The sequence below is a fragment of the Electrona antarctica genome (genome assembly GCF_951216825.1).
Source record: "Electrona antarctica genome assembly, chromosome: 7".
In the NCBI taxonomy this organism is placed as follows: domain Eukaryota; kingdom Metazoa; phylum Chordata; class Actinopteri; order Myctophiformes; family Myctophidae; genus Electrona; species Electrona antarctica.
Window position 1 is genome coordinate 4,907,070 of NC_136812.1, and position 16,439 is coordinate 4,923,508.

General features: G+C 41.6%; 1 protein-coding gene across 4 annotated transcripts in view; it reads right to left on the reverse strand.

Annotated features, from left to right (window-relative positions):
• Positions 1-4,455: 4,455 nt before the first annotated feature.
• The window catches only part of LOC306927169 (AP-1 complex subunit sigma-2-like), a 34,440-nt gene continuing 22,456 nt past the window's right edge, over positions 4,456-16,439 (reverse strand). Inside the window, exons 5-8 of one of the 4 annotated variants that reach the window (XM_079506852.1) lie at positions 8,906-8,961; positions 6,680-6,806; positions 6,599-6,617; positions 4,456-6,565 (exon numbers count right to left, since the gene is read on the reverse strand). In XM_079506852.1, coding sequence (XP_079362978.1) covers positions 6,231-6,565; positions 6,599-6,617; positions 6,680-6,806; positions 8,906-8,961 — 537 coding nt within the window. In that variant the 3' untranslated portion in view covers positions 4,456-6,230. Of the gene's footprint in view, positions 6,807-8,905; positions 8,962-16,439 lie in introns of all 4 variants that reach the window. The other 3 variants (XM_079506851.1, XM_079506853.1, XM_079506854.1) reach the window with 3 other exon arrangements.

Here is a 16,439-nt window from a genome sequence, read left to right on the forward strand (position 1 = left end):
CAGTCGGTCTACAGTGGTTTTGACTACAGTAATATTGTTAAAAATAACAAATGAAGAAGAAGAAGAAAAATATCACAGTGGCACATTTGTAATAATAATACACAGGTCATGAGTTCAAATGCTTGTTTTGTGCATACAGTATGTTACAACTGTGAGCCAATATGAAAAGCTGTAGTTCAGTTGAACAGAACAGAACAGAACAGAACAGAACAGAACAGAACAGAACAGAACAGAACAGTGTGCAATCCTTCATACAAGGTGAAAGAAACTCCAAGAGGAAACAGAACTCTTTGGTTTACAACATCAATGTAATACTTTTGGACTTCCCTTTTATAGGCTACAATAGGTGACTATACAAATGACTGTCAGATCCTGCCACATTCTAAACCCAGGACTAGTTCAAACCAAGGTTAGTTTTATTTTGTATTCAATATAGTTTTGATTCGTGTTTAGTCTTTTATTGTAAAATGGGGTATTTAACAAAATGGGCCAGAAAAAAAAGTATTGTGGAATAAAAACATTAAACATTAAAAAAATATATAAATATTCACAGTTAAAACTGGCACAGTTTAGAATAGATTTCAAATATTCACCCTAAAAAGATACAATGACGTTTCTTGTGCGTCTTAATGTTAGATTATCTTTAAAATCTTGTACTAAATGTTTGGAGGCTGCATCCACGAGCAGGAAGGTATCTGGTGGATGGCGGGGACTCCGGGGAGTGATGATGATGATGATGAAGATGATGAAGATGATGATGTTTAGGTCAGTCCGATCTCCTCCAGAACGCTGCGTGGCGTCTCTCCTTCCTACAAGGAGGAGAGAGAGGAACCAATCAGTGTTGATTTTGACAGAAAATGTTGATTTTAGTTTTACGTCATATAGTCTTTTGAATAATTTTCATTTAGTCTAGCATTTTAGTCTAGCATTTTAGTCTAGCACGCGCACACACACACACACACACACACACACACACACACACACACACACACACACACACACACACACACACACACACACACACACACACACACACACACAAGGAACATATATACAGAAAGAACTACACATATGATATGAGATCATATGACCTATGCAGGGTCATAATAACCCCCCCCCCCCCCCCCCCCCCCTCTACAACCAGTTTTACATTGGATGGATGTTTACATCCTGTAGTATGTGAAATATACACCAGTGGTTCCCAAAGTGGGGTCCTTGAGGGAGCTCCAGGGGGTCCCCAGCTAAATTATAGTTTGGAACCAAATGGACCATTATGGGTGTGTAACTCTGAGTGTACAAATGGAACCCATTTGTACACTCTCAGAGTTACATTAACATTGATTTTACAATATAAATTGGGGTCCCATGTGGAGATAGAAATGCCATTAAATGGGGGTCCGTAGACTAATATGCATGTCAAACTGGGGGGGTCCTTGAAATTAAACGGGTTGAGAATCACTGCTAGAGCCTTAAAAATCTTCTCTTATGGGGGTCCCTGTCATGTCTCTTCAAATGGGGGTCCGCGGGGATAATGAGTGTCGATTTGGGGGTACTTGACATGAAAAGGTTTGGGAACTACTGGTATACACGGTAGTGAATTAATACTTATTTAATTAACATGTTTTTTGAGATAGTCGCACCATCGTTGACCTTTGACCTCATAAATCAGTGCATTTGTCCAGTTTTTATTTAGACAAATTTAGGGCGAGGTCGCTTCTCCTCGCTCTCTGGGTGTCTTACTGGTTAGTTATGGATACTTTAGTTATGACATCCTATAGGCTATTTTAGCATGTCACCTTGGACTGACTATCCATTTTTCAAGAAGGTGTGAGACAGTAGATTCAACAATACAAATTAACTTATGGCTGTTATCAAAGCTAACCTGGGCTTCCATAACAAACAGTGAACAAAGGCTGACCACCTCCATGCCACGCCCCATTGATTAAATGATTTGTTCAAAAGTAGCCCAGACCATGTATTGACTGCATACATTAATGATATTTGACAGATGGTCGACATTTCTCGTAAAATATTCTAATATTTTGAAATAGGATCTTTTGATTTTCATGAGCTGTACGTCATAATCGTCAAGATTAAAACAAAAAAAAGGGTTTAAATACTTTATGCACCATGAATTGAAAGTTTCACTTTTTGAAATTATATTTGGGAAGAAAATTAACTTTTACACAATATTCAATTTCTTTTGATAAGGTGCCGTATAGACTGGCTATTTTCCATATTTAGTGTTGAGGGAAAACTGGAGATGATCTAGTATAGAGCCCTGGGGGACTCCAGTCAGTGAAGTATAAGGTTTAACCACATGAACCTAATTATTATTATTATTTCCGTAGGATTGCGACAAAAACAAAAACAAATCTCCATGAATTCAAGGCTCCATGCATCATGGAGTGAATAATCAATAAGTCATTTTTGGGGCGAACTATCCTTTTAGATTAAGTTCTACATGAATAAATGTAGAATTTGACTGCCATGAATGCGGAGCTGCCACTGCCTTAAATAAAGTTTGCTTGCTTTGGGTTGATTGTCAAATAAATAGACTCGTGAAAAGTAGCACTTATACTTTAGGCATCCTAAGAAAGGTTCAGCACAGAATAAAGACGTCACATGAGCATGTGTCAGACCAATGACCACTAGCTCCTTCCCTCGATACTTCAGTGGTTTTTAACCAGTGGTCCGGGGACCACCAGTGGTCCTTGAGGGGATTCCAGGTGGTCCCCATGAAGCTAAATGACGGATCATTGGTGACCAAATGGAGCCTTCTAGATCTTTAACTCTTGAGAGCGTGAAATGAAACCAAATGGACCCTTCCGGGTCCATTTGGTTTCATTTTACGCTCTCAAGAGTAACATTTATATCATTAAACATCTGCATTACTTACGAGAAGTCTATACATTTAGAGAATGTAACATAATTATTTTGATCGTTTGCCTGTTATCTCTCCTCAGGGGCGGATTAACCTCCACGAGGGCCCCTGGGCCGGTAATATTTGCAGGGCCCCCATAGCGCGCATGCACGTGACATTTTCGCGTTTTTCCGTGTTTTTATCATCTTTTAACCTAAATTTAACAAAATGAACAGCCAATGAAGGGCCCCAGGAGCCCTTTTCAGGGCGTCAAGCCTAGTACCGCACGGTCCAATTTCCCCAAGGGCCCCTGAGAGCCAAGGGCCTCTGGGCCACGGCCCCACTGGCCCAATGTCTAATGTTGTCCCTGTCTCTCCTAATGGTACCAACATCAATACAGCATGGAATTGTGGACGAAATCGTATCCAATGATAACAAAATATCCGAATAAGTTTTGGGTCTGAGAGAGTAAATGTCATCAGGTGGTCTGTGGCTCAAATGCAGAATAAATAATGGGCCTTGAAATGAAACCGGTTGAAAACCCACTGCTCTCTAGGCCTACTTCCATCATTTCACTTAATGGTCAATACAATAAAATATATATACAGAATAATATCGTATAAGCATTTTCTCCATTCTGTTAATCTATGCATTATTTATTCAACAGGAGTTTTCTCTATCACGGATGTCATTGCGTATATAAAACAATGTGCCATCTGAGGCCGCACGTCCTGCAGTTAGTGTGCGACACCTTTGCCACGTCTGTGTTTTTATTGTATTTATTTTTTTCAACCTACGATACAGTGCAGTATGTCAGCTGAAGCAACTTCCTGAAACCTGCCTTGTGTCATGTCACAAAAATAGGCGATCTTCTACATCAGGGGTTCTCAACGTTTTTGGTCGGGGACCCCCGGAAATGCTTTGGCAATGTCTCGGGACCCCCGCCCCGCCCCCTCCCGACCCCCAATATAAATTGACTGCTACAATAACCTTAACCCATTTTGGGCGGGAACCCCTTTTGGTGTTTTAAGCATTGTTATAATTTAGCTATTGAAAAATAGCAGATCTACAAGCTCATAGCGCGCCAACGAGTGGCGCGCTACGAGCTTGTAGGTCTGCTATTTTTGAAAAATCGTGAAAAAATTTTTAAAAAAAAAATATTTTTTTCTTTTTGAAAATAATTTGGGGACCCCCTAAAATATTTTGGCGACCCCCCGAGGGGTCGCGACCCACGGGTTGAGAACCCCTGTTCTACATGGCTCATGTGTCACGGATGGAACCCGTTGTGTGCTTGTAGATCGGCTATTTTCAGCAACCAACTCATGGCATATAGCAGTGTTATTGAACCACACAGGGAATAGACACTTGTTGATCAGTCATATTATTGAACTTCATTTTACACGTGTGAGAATGATGATTCATTAATTAATTGATTAATTGATTAATTTTACACAGTAATAAAAATCCAACATCAATTTCAAATGCGACTCAAACCGTTTGTAGTCGACTGTTAAACAATCTTAAACTATTTTTTATTATCATCTTTGTCTGTCTATTATTAAGACAGATAACACAACAAACACATCTTCAAATCTACCATAAAGATTTAATAATGCAATCATTTTATTAGTCTAACATACATTTGAACAATCACACTATTATTAAAAAAAAATATGTTAATAATTTATTATACTTAAATATATTCCAAGACCTACTTCTTTCAACGTCATTGTCATACTAGGACAATGACGTGAAAGGTCAATCAGTGCAAATATACTTCAACATTAACCACTTAAACCGGGAGTCCCTCAGGGCTCCGTACTAGTGTCCTCTGTTATTTTGGGGAGAAAGCTTTTGATGAATAATAGCATCGGCTATTTACTGTTAACGCATTCTGAGCGGGAACCCCTTTTGGTGTTTTAACTAAGCATTTTTGAAAAATCGTAAAAATGCGGCACAAATCTTTGAATATATATTCTTTCAGAGCGAACGTTTTTTTTATTTTGATGTCAGGCCTAAATGTGTTAAAGTTTCCCCCACAATACGGATACTGGGGTTTAAGTGGTTAAACGCCACTTACCTTCAAAGTGGACTTTTCTCTAAATAGGAAATCATCTGAGTCTATAAATTACTTCTAACATTTAAATAAATAAAACCAGCTCAAAATGTGTACTGCTAATATTAACTGTAGAAACTTTTACTGCTAATATTACCAAATAATAGAGAACAGTTTAGCCCGTGTTTGGCCGATGCATGCTTGGCCAATCCTCGATAATAACTAAGGGAGATTACAAATCTACATACAGTATATGATGGAGTAAATAATGATGGGTAAATAAACAAAATAACAGAAGGATTCACTCAAAGTTACATTCATGACCTTCGTATATGGCCTTCCAACAAATCCAGTAAAATCCAATACAAGAAAACTATAAAATATAAATCTCAAGGTTATGAATACTTCGTGGCCATTAAAAAATTGCAAATAAAAAATGAATTTGTAACCTAATACTTGGAACGATCAGTTGACTGTTGGGCATCAAATGAGACGCCACATTACATGCACCACCACATGGTGACCGACAGGGGGCAGCCCTTTACTGAAGATGAATTGGCATGGACGTCAATTACCTTCTGAAACAGTATTTTACTTCTATATCAATGGTTACAGAGCTGCGAGGGTCCATTTGGAAGACCCTCAAGGACCCCTGAGGGTCCCTGGGCCACACTTTGAGAACCACTGCTCTATGTACGGTAGTATGTACAGTATATGGCTGTAGTTTAAAGCCCTAACCACACCAGAGGGTCACCATGCAACTCCTTGCAACATGAAACTACTTTAGTTGCAACTACTACTTCCCAATGGCGGTTGCAAGGAGTTGCATTGGTGTGGTTTTGGCCTTAGCCCACCGTTGAGGGATATAGGGTGTAGGAATTGTGTAAACCCTTGCGTATGTATGTATATGCATGTATGTATGTATGTATGTATATATATATATATATATATATATATATATATATATATATATATATATATATATATATATATATGATTGAACTCCCATGGAGGGCCGATATATATATATATACACACACACACACACACACACACACACTTAATGCCTTGGAGTCTTCAGAGAGATAGCCTGCCCTACTGCAGGTGTGATGGCGGCCGTGTAACAATATGATAGCCACGTATGCCAGTGTGCCAGTGACCGCCCTCCCCAATGTTGGCACCCGTGCCTGAGGTTGCCTACCCCATGCATGTTCACTTCATGCATGCGCAGGCATGAAGTGAGCAAATCGAGTGGCAAAAGTGAGTTTAACGTCGTTTAATGCAATCAGATAGGACTTTTGTTTGGATGTATTATGGGCTGCAAGGCCAGGCCAGAAAGTAGGCGCTCTCGCATAACCTCCGGATATGATGATGATGATGACGTGAGTGATGGTTGACGTGATGCAGGGGGCTGGGTGGAGTTTTTTTGGAAGGGTAGAATGAAAGGCGTGCGTGTGCCAGCCAGGCACTGAGGATGACCAGCATGCAGGACAGGGTGGGCACTGGAGCAGCGGTGGCAGACTGAGGATGACCAGCATGCAGGACAGGGTGGGCACTGGAGCAGCATGCAGGACAGGGAGGGCACTGGACCAGCGGTGGCAGACTGAGGATGACCAGCATGCAGGACAGGGAGGGCACTGGACCAGCGGTGGCAGACTGAGGATGACCAGCATGCAGGACAGGGAGGGCACTGGACCAGCGGTGGCAGACTGAGGATGACCAGCATGCAGGACAGGGAGGGCACTGGACCAGCATGCAGGGCAGGGTGGGCACTGGACCAGCGGTGGCAGCAGCGCTGGGAGACAGGCAGCGATGACAGAGGCGATGGCAGAGGCGAGAACAGCTGACCCATCAGTACACGGGCACGTTAAAATACTCGTGACGGGGCTGGAGGAGGAGGAGGAGGAGAGAGATTCACACAAGCATTTATTTTTAGAGGACGACGACGACGACGACACAGAAACCACAGCGAGACTTACGTACATCACACGGAACATGCAGGAGGACACAGAGCGAGCAGGGCGCTGTGGGACTCCGTCGCTGGGACGTACAGCAATGAAACACACTTTCAACCCGTCATCATTAGGTGACGGATCTTCTCACAAACGGCAAAAAAAATAAATAATAGCAGATCGGCAAGCTCACAATGTGTCGCACCGTGACACATTGTGAGATGTATATGTAGATCGTCTATTTTTCCGCTATTCACCGTATGGCAAATGATATGTTGTTGGTCCATGCTGAGCGAGTGGTGCTTAATTGTGAGAACTGATGGTTTATGGAGGCAGTGTGACTGCATCAGTGTGTGTGAGTGTGAGATCTATTGTACGACATTTTAGTACACAGCAGTTACTACAGCAGTTTGTTCATATCAAGGTCCATTATTTATTCGGCATTTGAGCCACGGACCACCCTTACTTTGATGACATACTGTATAGCCTCTCAGACCCAAAACTTAAAAATACTGTATTATCGTTGGATAAGATTTTGTCCACAATTCCATGCTGTGTTGATGTTGGTAACACAGGAGAGGAGAGATAACAGGCAAACGTTGATCAAAATAACAATTTCATCTACTGTAATTGTGTAGACTTGTTGCAAATGAAGTAATGCAGGTTAAAATTTAAAGTCTTACACCCTCAAGAATTAAAGATCTACTCTTATAGATCTTTAATTCTTGAGTTTTGGTTACCAACTCTCCATTATTTAGCTGGGGACCACCTACAACCCCCTCAAGGACCACCTGGAACCCCCTCAGAGACCACTGGGTTGAAACTAGGGATGTGAATCTTTGGGTGTCCGTCCCACGATTCGATTCCGATTCTTGGGGTCACGATTCGATTCAAAATCCAAAAACGATTAAAAAAAAGCAATTTTTTTTCAGATTCAAAACGATTCTCTATTCAAAATGATTCTCGATTCAATACATAGGATTTCATCACAATCTACTCCAGTCTTGAACTGAAATGACTGTGATTAGGGTAGCTTACATTTCATATCACCAACACCATGTAGTGAAAACTCCTGTAACTGTAACCAGAAAAATAAAAAATAAAAAAATAAATCGATTTTTGGAAATTATTAATCGATTTTGAATCGTTCATAACGGGAATCGCGATTCTAATTTGAATCTTTGACACCCCTAGTTGAAACCCACTGGACTACAATACAGTGATCCATGCAGTGATAGCGTAGCGTACGTATTCCTAGTGGAAGGAAGGCCTAAGTGAAGGGATAACAGACAGACAGAGTTTACAATGCACACATGTATGGATAGAATGCCACCTGAACGGAAACATGTACAGTAACTAATAAGACCAGGAAAGGAATGGCACACTATGAACACATTATCGTGATAATATACAAGTAAGGGCTCGAGAGACACTAGTACAGAGTCAACGCATTCTCACAGCCGTGGCGTCAAGCGGAGGAGGGGTTAGGGGGCCAAACTCACAGCCGTGGTGTGAAGCGGAGGAGGGGTTAGGGGGCCAAACTGGAACAACATATTTTCAGATGGGGGTCGGCGGCCAATTAAATATAATTCTGGAGGTCCTTGACATGAAAAAGGTTGAGAACCACTGAGAAACATAGGTTTTTCAGAAAACGGTTATGATTTAGAAGACATTTTGTAGAATCTAGTGTCAGGTCTAAAAGTGCACTTGCCTTTTCCCCCCCCTTTCATTTTTTTGTAACCTATTACTAGGTGGGAGTGGGACTGAGAACGTTGCAGTGGACAGAACGAAACGTTGGGGAACGGAACGCCGAGAAGCAGCGTGACACGACATGGGGAGTGCTGTAGAAGCAAGCCCCCCCCCCCTCCAAACACGCCACAACCCGAGAGTGAGAACATGTTGACAGAGTAGACATTATAATATGGCACATTAAGGAAACAAGACTTCAGACTAAATCTGTCTAAAATTAGAGGGCGCTATTTAGTGGGCCTGAAGCCAGAGGAGACTAGAGACATTATATTATTCAGTATTCACCTAATTCTGGAAAAGACCAGAGGATTCGGAGGCCATATTTGCCGGGACCAGCATACCTGTGAGGCAAATGTCATTTTTTTAAATGGAGGACAGAAATGCGCTGTACAATGTAATGTACAATGTACTGTACAATGTACTGTACAATGTACTGTACAATGCTCGAACTGTAACAATAATCGATTCAGCAATGCATCACGATCCGGCCATGCACGATTCTGCATCGATGCAGCAACGCAACGTAATCGATAATCAAACCAAAATATAAATCATTTATCGTTGCTGTCGGGAGGAAACCTCATAACTAAATTTGAGGTTTTTGGCATAAATCAGTGCTAGCATCGCAGTCCCGCCCCCTCGAGAGAATTCCCCGTTCATTTTCCTCATAGACTTTTCAAAAAGTATTTATTTAAAGACGTTTATGCCGCGGACAAAGCCAACTCTTGTCGTGACAAATCATGAAAATAAACACAATGTTTTGGGCCGAACAAATAATTATTTGTTTCGTCCAAAATATTGTGTTTGTTGTCATGATTTGTCACAACTCGAGTTGGCATCCTACGACACTTAAAAGGTCTTTAAATAAATACTTTTTGAAATGTCTATGGGAAAAATGCATTGGGATTTATTTCCTGGGCCTGGTGTCGTCATGAAAGGGGGCGGGACTGCGACGCTCTATTGAACACCCTTTACGTCTGTGTGTTGTTTCGTAAATGTTGAACCAATGGAAAGTAGTAAAAACACTTGGGACAAAACCTCTTAACTCCGTTGAACCCTCAAACACCAACTTTGATGAGGCAATATTGCTTTGTTTTCAAAACGTACGCTTTTTTTTAAAATTTCCTGAAAAATGTATATTTTTCATAATCCTGAAAAATGAACATTTTGGAGTTAGGTGGTTTCTTCCTGACAGCAGATATATAATATATAGTTCATATAATTATAATACTGAATATAATATATATAATGTAATTCAACATAAAATATGTTGTATAATATTTATATCTGACTGCTTATATCGACGGGATGGGAAAATTACCATGTCGTGCAGCAATATAGAAAAGTGTGACGCATCGCGATGCATCGTAGAATCGAATCGTTACCCGGTGAATCGTAAGCCAATTATCCCTTCACTAAGTCCCTCCCCAACCCATCCTTGTCCAATAGGCACGCTAGCAGCGAAGAAAGCTTGACCTGCATAGCAACCGTTGCTAAACTATTTGGATTGGCATTGATTGGACAATCACTTTTTGGGGTGGGATTTAGTGAAGGGCTAATGAGGGCCTTTCTCAGCCCCACCTCTCTCCCTGTGTTTTAGGGGGTCGACATATGACCTTACTGGGCTGCATTCAAGACACTTGCCTTGTGTCTGACACCTGACTTGTGTCTGAACACAGCTTTGATGGATGTGTTCTGCCCCCCTCCCCCCCATCAAACAAAATGTTTGGTCAAACCATATGGGGTTCCATTGTGTTTAATGGCCACTCCAATGCATTTCCAGACACAAGACAAACGCAAGACAGGTGTCTTGAATTTGTGAACGCAGCCCAGTAAGGCCACCCCCTCCTGGTGCTGCGGCCATCTTGGATCCTAAAACACAGGGAGAGAGGTGGGGCCTAGAAAGGCCCTTATTGAATGAATCGTGAGGGCAGTGCCACTGCACACCTCGTGACCTCTAGCAACACAACGCAGAGGCTGCGGTGAGAACCTGCAGACGTGCCGTTATTCAAACAGGAGACGTGCCGTTATTCAAACAGGAGACGTGCTCGTTATAATTCGTGCTAAAACAACACGCCGGCTCCTGAGAAATGTTTCATTAATAAAGGCTTATTTCAAATAGTTTCCGTCCAAATCCCCCGTGGCATGTCGTCCTCCTCCCCCTCCTCCTCCCCCTCCCCCTCCCTCCATCCCCCGTGGCATGTCGTCGTCCTCCTCCCGTGTAATTATTGCTCCAGGCACCATTAACCCATTCTGGACAGGAACGCCTTTTGGTTTTTCAAGGATTGCGTTGTGCTTTAGCTATTGAAAAATATTTTTTGAAAAATCATGAAAATCTTTGAATATATATTCTTTCAGAGCGAAGGTTTTTAACTCAAATCTTTGCTACTGCTGGGTCCCTGGAACAACATATTTTCAGATTTTGCATTCCTGTGTGTCCAGTGACTACATACAGCACAGTCAATCTGTTTTATACATTAGTGCTGCATGATTAATCAAAAAAAAAAAAAAAAAAAGGATTGTGATCTAGATTCATAGACACCTATATGCGATCTCAATTCTATCAACTTGAGTAAGAATCATGCAGTTGGCTGTCCAATTCATTTTAGTAACGGTTGTGTTTTTGCTACTGCATAAGAGAGACTTTGAGAGGTTTTAAAGGACAACTTTAGTTTTTTTTTCAACCAAGGTTCATGTTTTAGGTTGTTATTAGAGAAAGTAAAAGATGAGTGTTAATTTTGTTTCATTTGCTGCTCTTTCATTTCATGGATTTTAGTTGTTTTTGACAGGGGGCATTCGAGCATGGGGATAAATATGTATTTTTTTACAAAATTGTATAGCGATTTATTTTTTTAGTATTTACTATAGTCCTACTAGACCCCAATAAATTATATCTGGCCACAAAAGATCACATGATCTACTGAACGTGAAGGTAGCCTACTGGGGGGAAGCCACACTGTGTGTCATAGGCTCAATATGTCAGTTTGATCTTTTGTGGCCAGATGTAATTTCTTGGGTTCTAGTAGGACTATCGTATAAATAATAATTAAAAAAAGAATTGCTATAAAATGTTAAATAAAAAATACATTTTAGCCCCATGTTCGAATGCCTCCGTCCCCCTCTGTCAAAAACAGCTACAATCCCTAAGCGAAATAAAGCAGGAAATAAAAATAAATAAAATATGAACCTTGGTTGAACAAAAATAAAGTTGTCCTTCAAGTCAAGCACTTTGATGTTGTCCGTTTAAACTTTAAAGCTACAATAGTTGGATCCAGGTGCCACATTTTATATGTAGAAATGTTCATCAACTACAGACTAAACAGACACATATTTTCACAGAAAAAGAAATTAGAATCATGATCTCAATTCTTGTGGAGGAAAATTGAGATTCACATTTGAGCAACTTAAGAATCGTGCAGCACTTATATATATTAATTCAACATTATTCCCAGTTAAGAATAAATATAACTAATAAAATTAGTTTTAAAAACTAATTTTAGTAATAAATCATTGATAGATTGTTAGAGGTTTGGGGTTGATGTCCAGGAAAGTGCTCAGCTTGATGTATACATAGTTGCTTGAGGGGTGTCGTTCACCAAAAATAGCCGATCTCCAAGCTCGCGAAGCGGCGTGAGCTTGGAGATCAGCTACGGTATTTGCGTGAAACCCTCGTGCATTTAGGCCTAAACCAGGCTTTGAGATAATCTCTGCTAGAAATGACAAACTGAGTGCAAAACATTTGACACAATAATCATTGTTATTGTTCATTGGGATTAATTTGAAAGAAAGAAAAGAAAATCTTGTTAGTTAGAGAGACTTGTTGACTGGTGTTAAAATGAGGGATTTGCACACACAATAATAAGTGTGATAGTATAGTGTATACAGTGTATATGGAATGTACATAAACCAGATTGCTGTTCAGTATACAACAGAATAATCACTACTGTACTGTACTCGTATATTGGACAAATTGACATTTCAAGTCCATTCTTGGTTAATAACAGGAGGATTTTGCTACACAGTTTTGTATTGTTGTTTATGCTCCCGTACAAAAGGTCATCGATGACACATTTCAAAGTGACAGGTAGGCCAGTGCTCACTCCGGCAGCATTAGGGCCGATTCATACTCCTATTTTAGAGCCCAATAAAAGTCGGTTCGGCTCTGTAGAGCCTACACAACGTGACGTCATTTGAGGTTCGTGGGGGGCGGGTACCGTCCTAAAGTCGGCTCTTCGGTGCTACTGAACATTTCTGACGAGCCGAGATCATTTCGGCACTACAGCGGTAAAATAGGAGTATGAACCGGCCCTTACTGTTGTCAGTACTTCCAAATTGTCTTCCAAAGACAAGCACTTCTAAATTGTCATGCGCATGCGATTATGCTGCGCGTGCGTGTGTGCGTGTGTGGTATAGAGCCTGACCGATGCCGTCCTAGTCGTCCTAGTCCACCCATGTTAGATTACCCACGTTATGACATTTTGTTGCATTTCGGTCCCTCCGGACCTTCCTCAGGCATGACCGAAACGTTGCTTCACTAAAATAAGAAAAGACTCATGTACCGAGCAAATATACAGTGTGCGGGTGTATTCTATTGCTTTCATTGATGTCCACTGGCCTACGCACCTGTGCATATACGCCTGATTTATAGCTGTGCGAAGGTTTTCTCCTACTGTCGTAATACTGTAAAATCTATCAATAAAAGGCAAAAAGCCAAAAACAAATCTTAAAAACAAAACAATGAAAGAGGTGGACAGACCCAACGGCCGACACAACGACCTGCATGCGGTTGAAAGAAGCACACGGCACTCAGTGCACAAACCCATGCTGTCTGTCTAGTATTTACCCAGGGTGCCTGGCAGGGGGCAGGGGTCACGGTGGACACTACAGACCCTCACTGGGCAAACCTCCCCAGTCGTCACCCTGGCTCAACAAACACACAATTAAGCCAGACGGTCAGACAACTCCATTTATAACTCGTACGACGAAAACATCACTCGATCTACAAGCTGTGATCGTTTTCAATGTACGAGAAGGTGGTGTGACGTTGTATAAATCGAGCATTAGCCAAATGTTGTGTTGCATTGTTCGTCATCGAGCGTCACTGTCGCACCCCTTTAGGGGTCGAGTGGCCTTAAGTCGACATGTTCAGAGTTTTGTGACTTCCAAACTAAGAACTACCGTAATCACAAAAGATCAGCCTATTGCAGCCTACTGTATGAAATGATTAGCACTCTTATGGTTCATTCATTCATACATCGGGAGGTGAAGCAGCGAACAGTCGACGCCAGCGTCCTCATTTCTCACGTTCACACACCAAGGGTGGCGAGCTAGCACCGACCGACTCATTGGAGTCAATGTGGGGTTCTGTGTCTTGCCCAAGGACACTTCGACATGTGGACAGGAGGAGTCCGACCAACGGATCATTGGACGAGCTGCTCTACCTCCTGAGCCACAGTCACTTACTGTCAATTTAGGTAAAGAGTTTCAAGGTAAATACATGTATTTTAGTACCTCAAGTGCAGCGTGTACACTAGTGAGACTAGCTAATAGGCTCTAAGTGTGGATCGATGCTGGATCAATGGGCCGTTTCACACGCCATATCCTGCAGCACTGTGTGGGAACCTGACTGGACTGAAGACACTGCAGAGCTACAGCATCGTCTGATCCCATCATTCCTAATCCTAGCACCATTAGATCCAGATTCTGTGACATATTTCGGGTTCCTTTGTCTTACCGTTGGGAGGCCAGGGCTTCAAAATGAACTCACACATTGCTTTGCGAGATTTTAGATCAGTATGTTTTGGGGGGGGCTATGTGCTAAACTAAGGTCCAGAGACCATATATGGCCACTGGACTTGTGGAATATGGTCTCTGGACCTTAGTTTAGCACTTTGTGCATTGGGCCACGTGCAATGAGGGCTACGTGCAATATGGACAGATCATGTTTTTTCTCTTCCTTCTCATATCCTTATTTATTTATTTATTTGAATGACTACTGCTCAGCCCATATTACTACTGTATTACTACTGTACTACTGTAATTAATGTATCCTCCTCTTTACTGACATGTTTGCACTATTGGTGAGATGCGAAAATACTTTTCGCTGTGCTGTACTTGTACTGTACATTGACAATAAATTTAATCTCAATCTCATCACAATTATAGAAGCTTCAGAGTCCAGCAGGGACCCTCAGGGTTCCTTGAGGGGGTTCCAAATGGACCCTTACAGGTCTGTAACTATCAGACTATTCATGCAAGTCATTGTCATTATAAAGTTTGAGAACCACTGTTTACCGTAATGGTGCCTCTATTTTTGGAGGCACCGTGTTCTCTAAAGCAAGTCGTTGATTTTCACCCATTCTGGACGGGAACCCCTTTTGGTGTTTTAACTACGCATTATGTTATACTTTAGCTATTGAAAAATAGCAGATCTACAAGCTCATAGCGCGCCACCGAGTGGCGCGCTACGAGCTTGTAGATCTGCTATTTTTTTTAAATCGTAAAAATGCGGCACAAATCTTTGAATATATATTCTTTCAGAGCGAACGTTTTTCTTATTTTGACGTCAGGCCTAAATGGGTTAAAAAAGTTTGAGAACCACTGTTAGAGTTTACTGTGATGGTGCCTCTGTTTGAGAACCACTGTTAGAGTTTACTGTGATGGTGCCTCTGTTTGAGAACCACTGTTAGAGTTTACTGTGATGGTGCCTCTGTTTGAGAACCACTGTTAGAGTTTACTGTGATGGTGCCTCTGTTTGAGAACCACTGTTAGAGTTTACTGTGATGGTGCCTCTGTTAGAACCACTGTTAGAGTTTACTGTGATGGTGCCTCTGTTTGAGAACCACAGTTAGAGTTTACTGTGATGGTGCCTCTGTTTGAGAACCACAGTTAGAGTTTACTGTGATGGTGCCTCTGTTTGAGAACCACAGTTAGAGTTTACTGTGATGGTGCCTCTGTTTGAGAACCACAGTTAGAGTTTACTGTGATGGTGCCTCTGTTTGAGAACCACAGTTAGAGTTTACTGTGATGGTGCCTCTGTTTGAGAACCACTGTTAGAGTTTACTGTGATGGTGCCTCTGTTAGAACCACTGTTAGAGTTTACTGTGATGGTGCCTCTGTTTGAGAACCACTGTTAGAGTTTACTGTGATGGTGCCTCTGTTTGAGAACCACTGTTAGAGTTTACTGTGATGGTGCCTCTGTTAGAACCACTGTTAGAGTTTACTGTGATGGTGCCTCTGTTTGTCGAGGCACCGTGTTCTCTAAAGCCAGTCGTACAGCTGCAGCAATGAAAGCAAATGAGTCTGAACAGAAAGAGGTTTTGTCAGGATGATAATTAGACTGAACAACACGGTCGCTGCTCATCCAGGCCAGAACCATTCGCTCTCCTCTCCTCTCTCCACACTGGAGACAACAATGACAGTGTTGTGTTGGACGGGCGTCTGTCTCCCCTTACATGACCCATCTCCCCAAATCCCCACAAGATTCCAAGGAATGTACAAACCACCAGCCAACCTGCAATGTGTCCGCTGCAAGCGCTTCACCACAAAGTAGTTTGTACAGGACGCAATACAGGTTTTAAATTGTATTTTAGCTGATCTACAAGCTTGTAGATTTTATTTTAGAAAGAGCTGATCTACAAGCTTGTAGATTGGCTATTTACCATTCTTTTTTTAAAGAGGGCTTAAAGGGTAAGACCACTTTTGTAGAGGTTTGGGTTGTGTAGTTACCTTGCCATGATGTAACTCCAAATGTGGACAAGAAATCAAAAATAATTTCTCCAGTGATTAGAAATTGATAATTCAAAATATGCTCCTCATT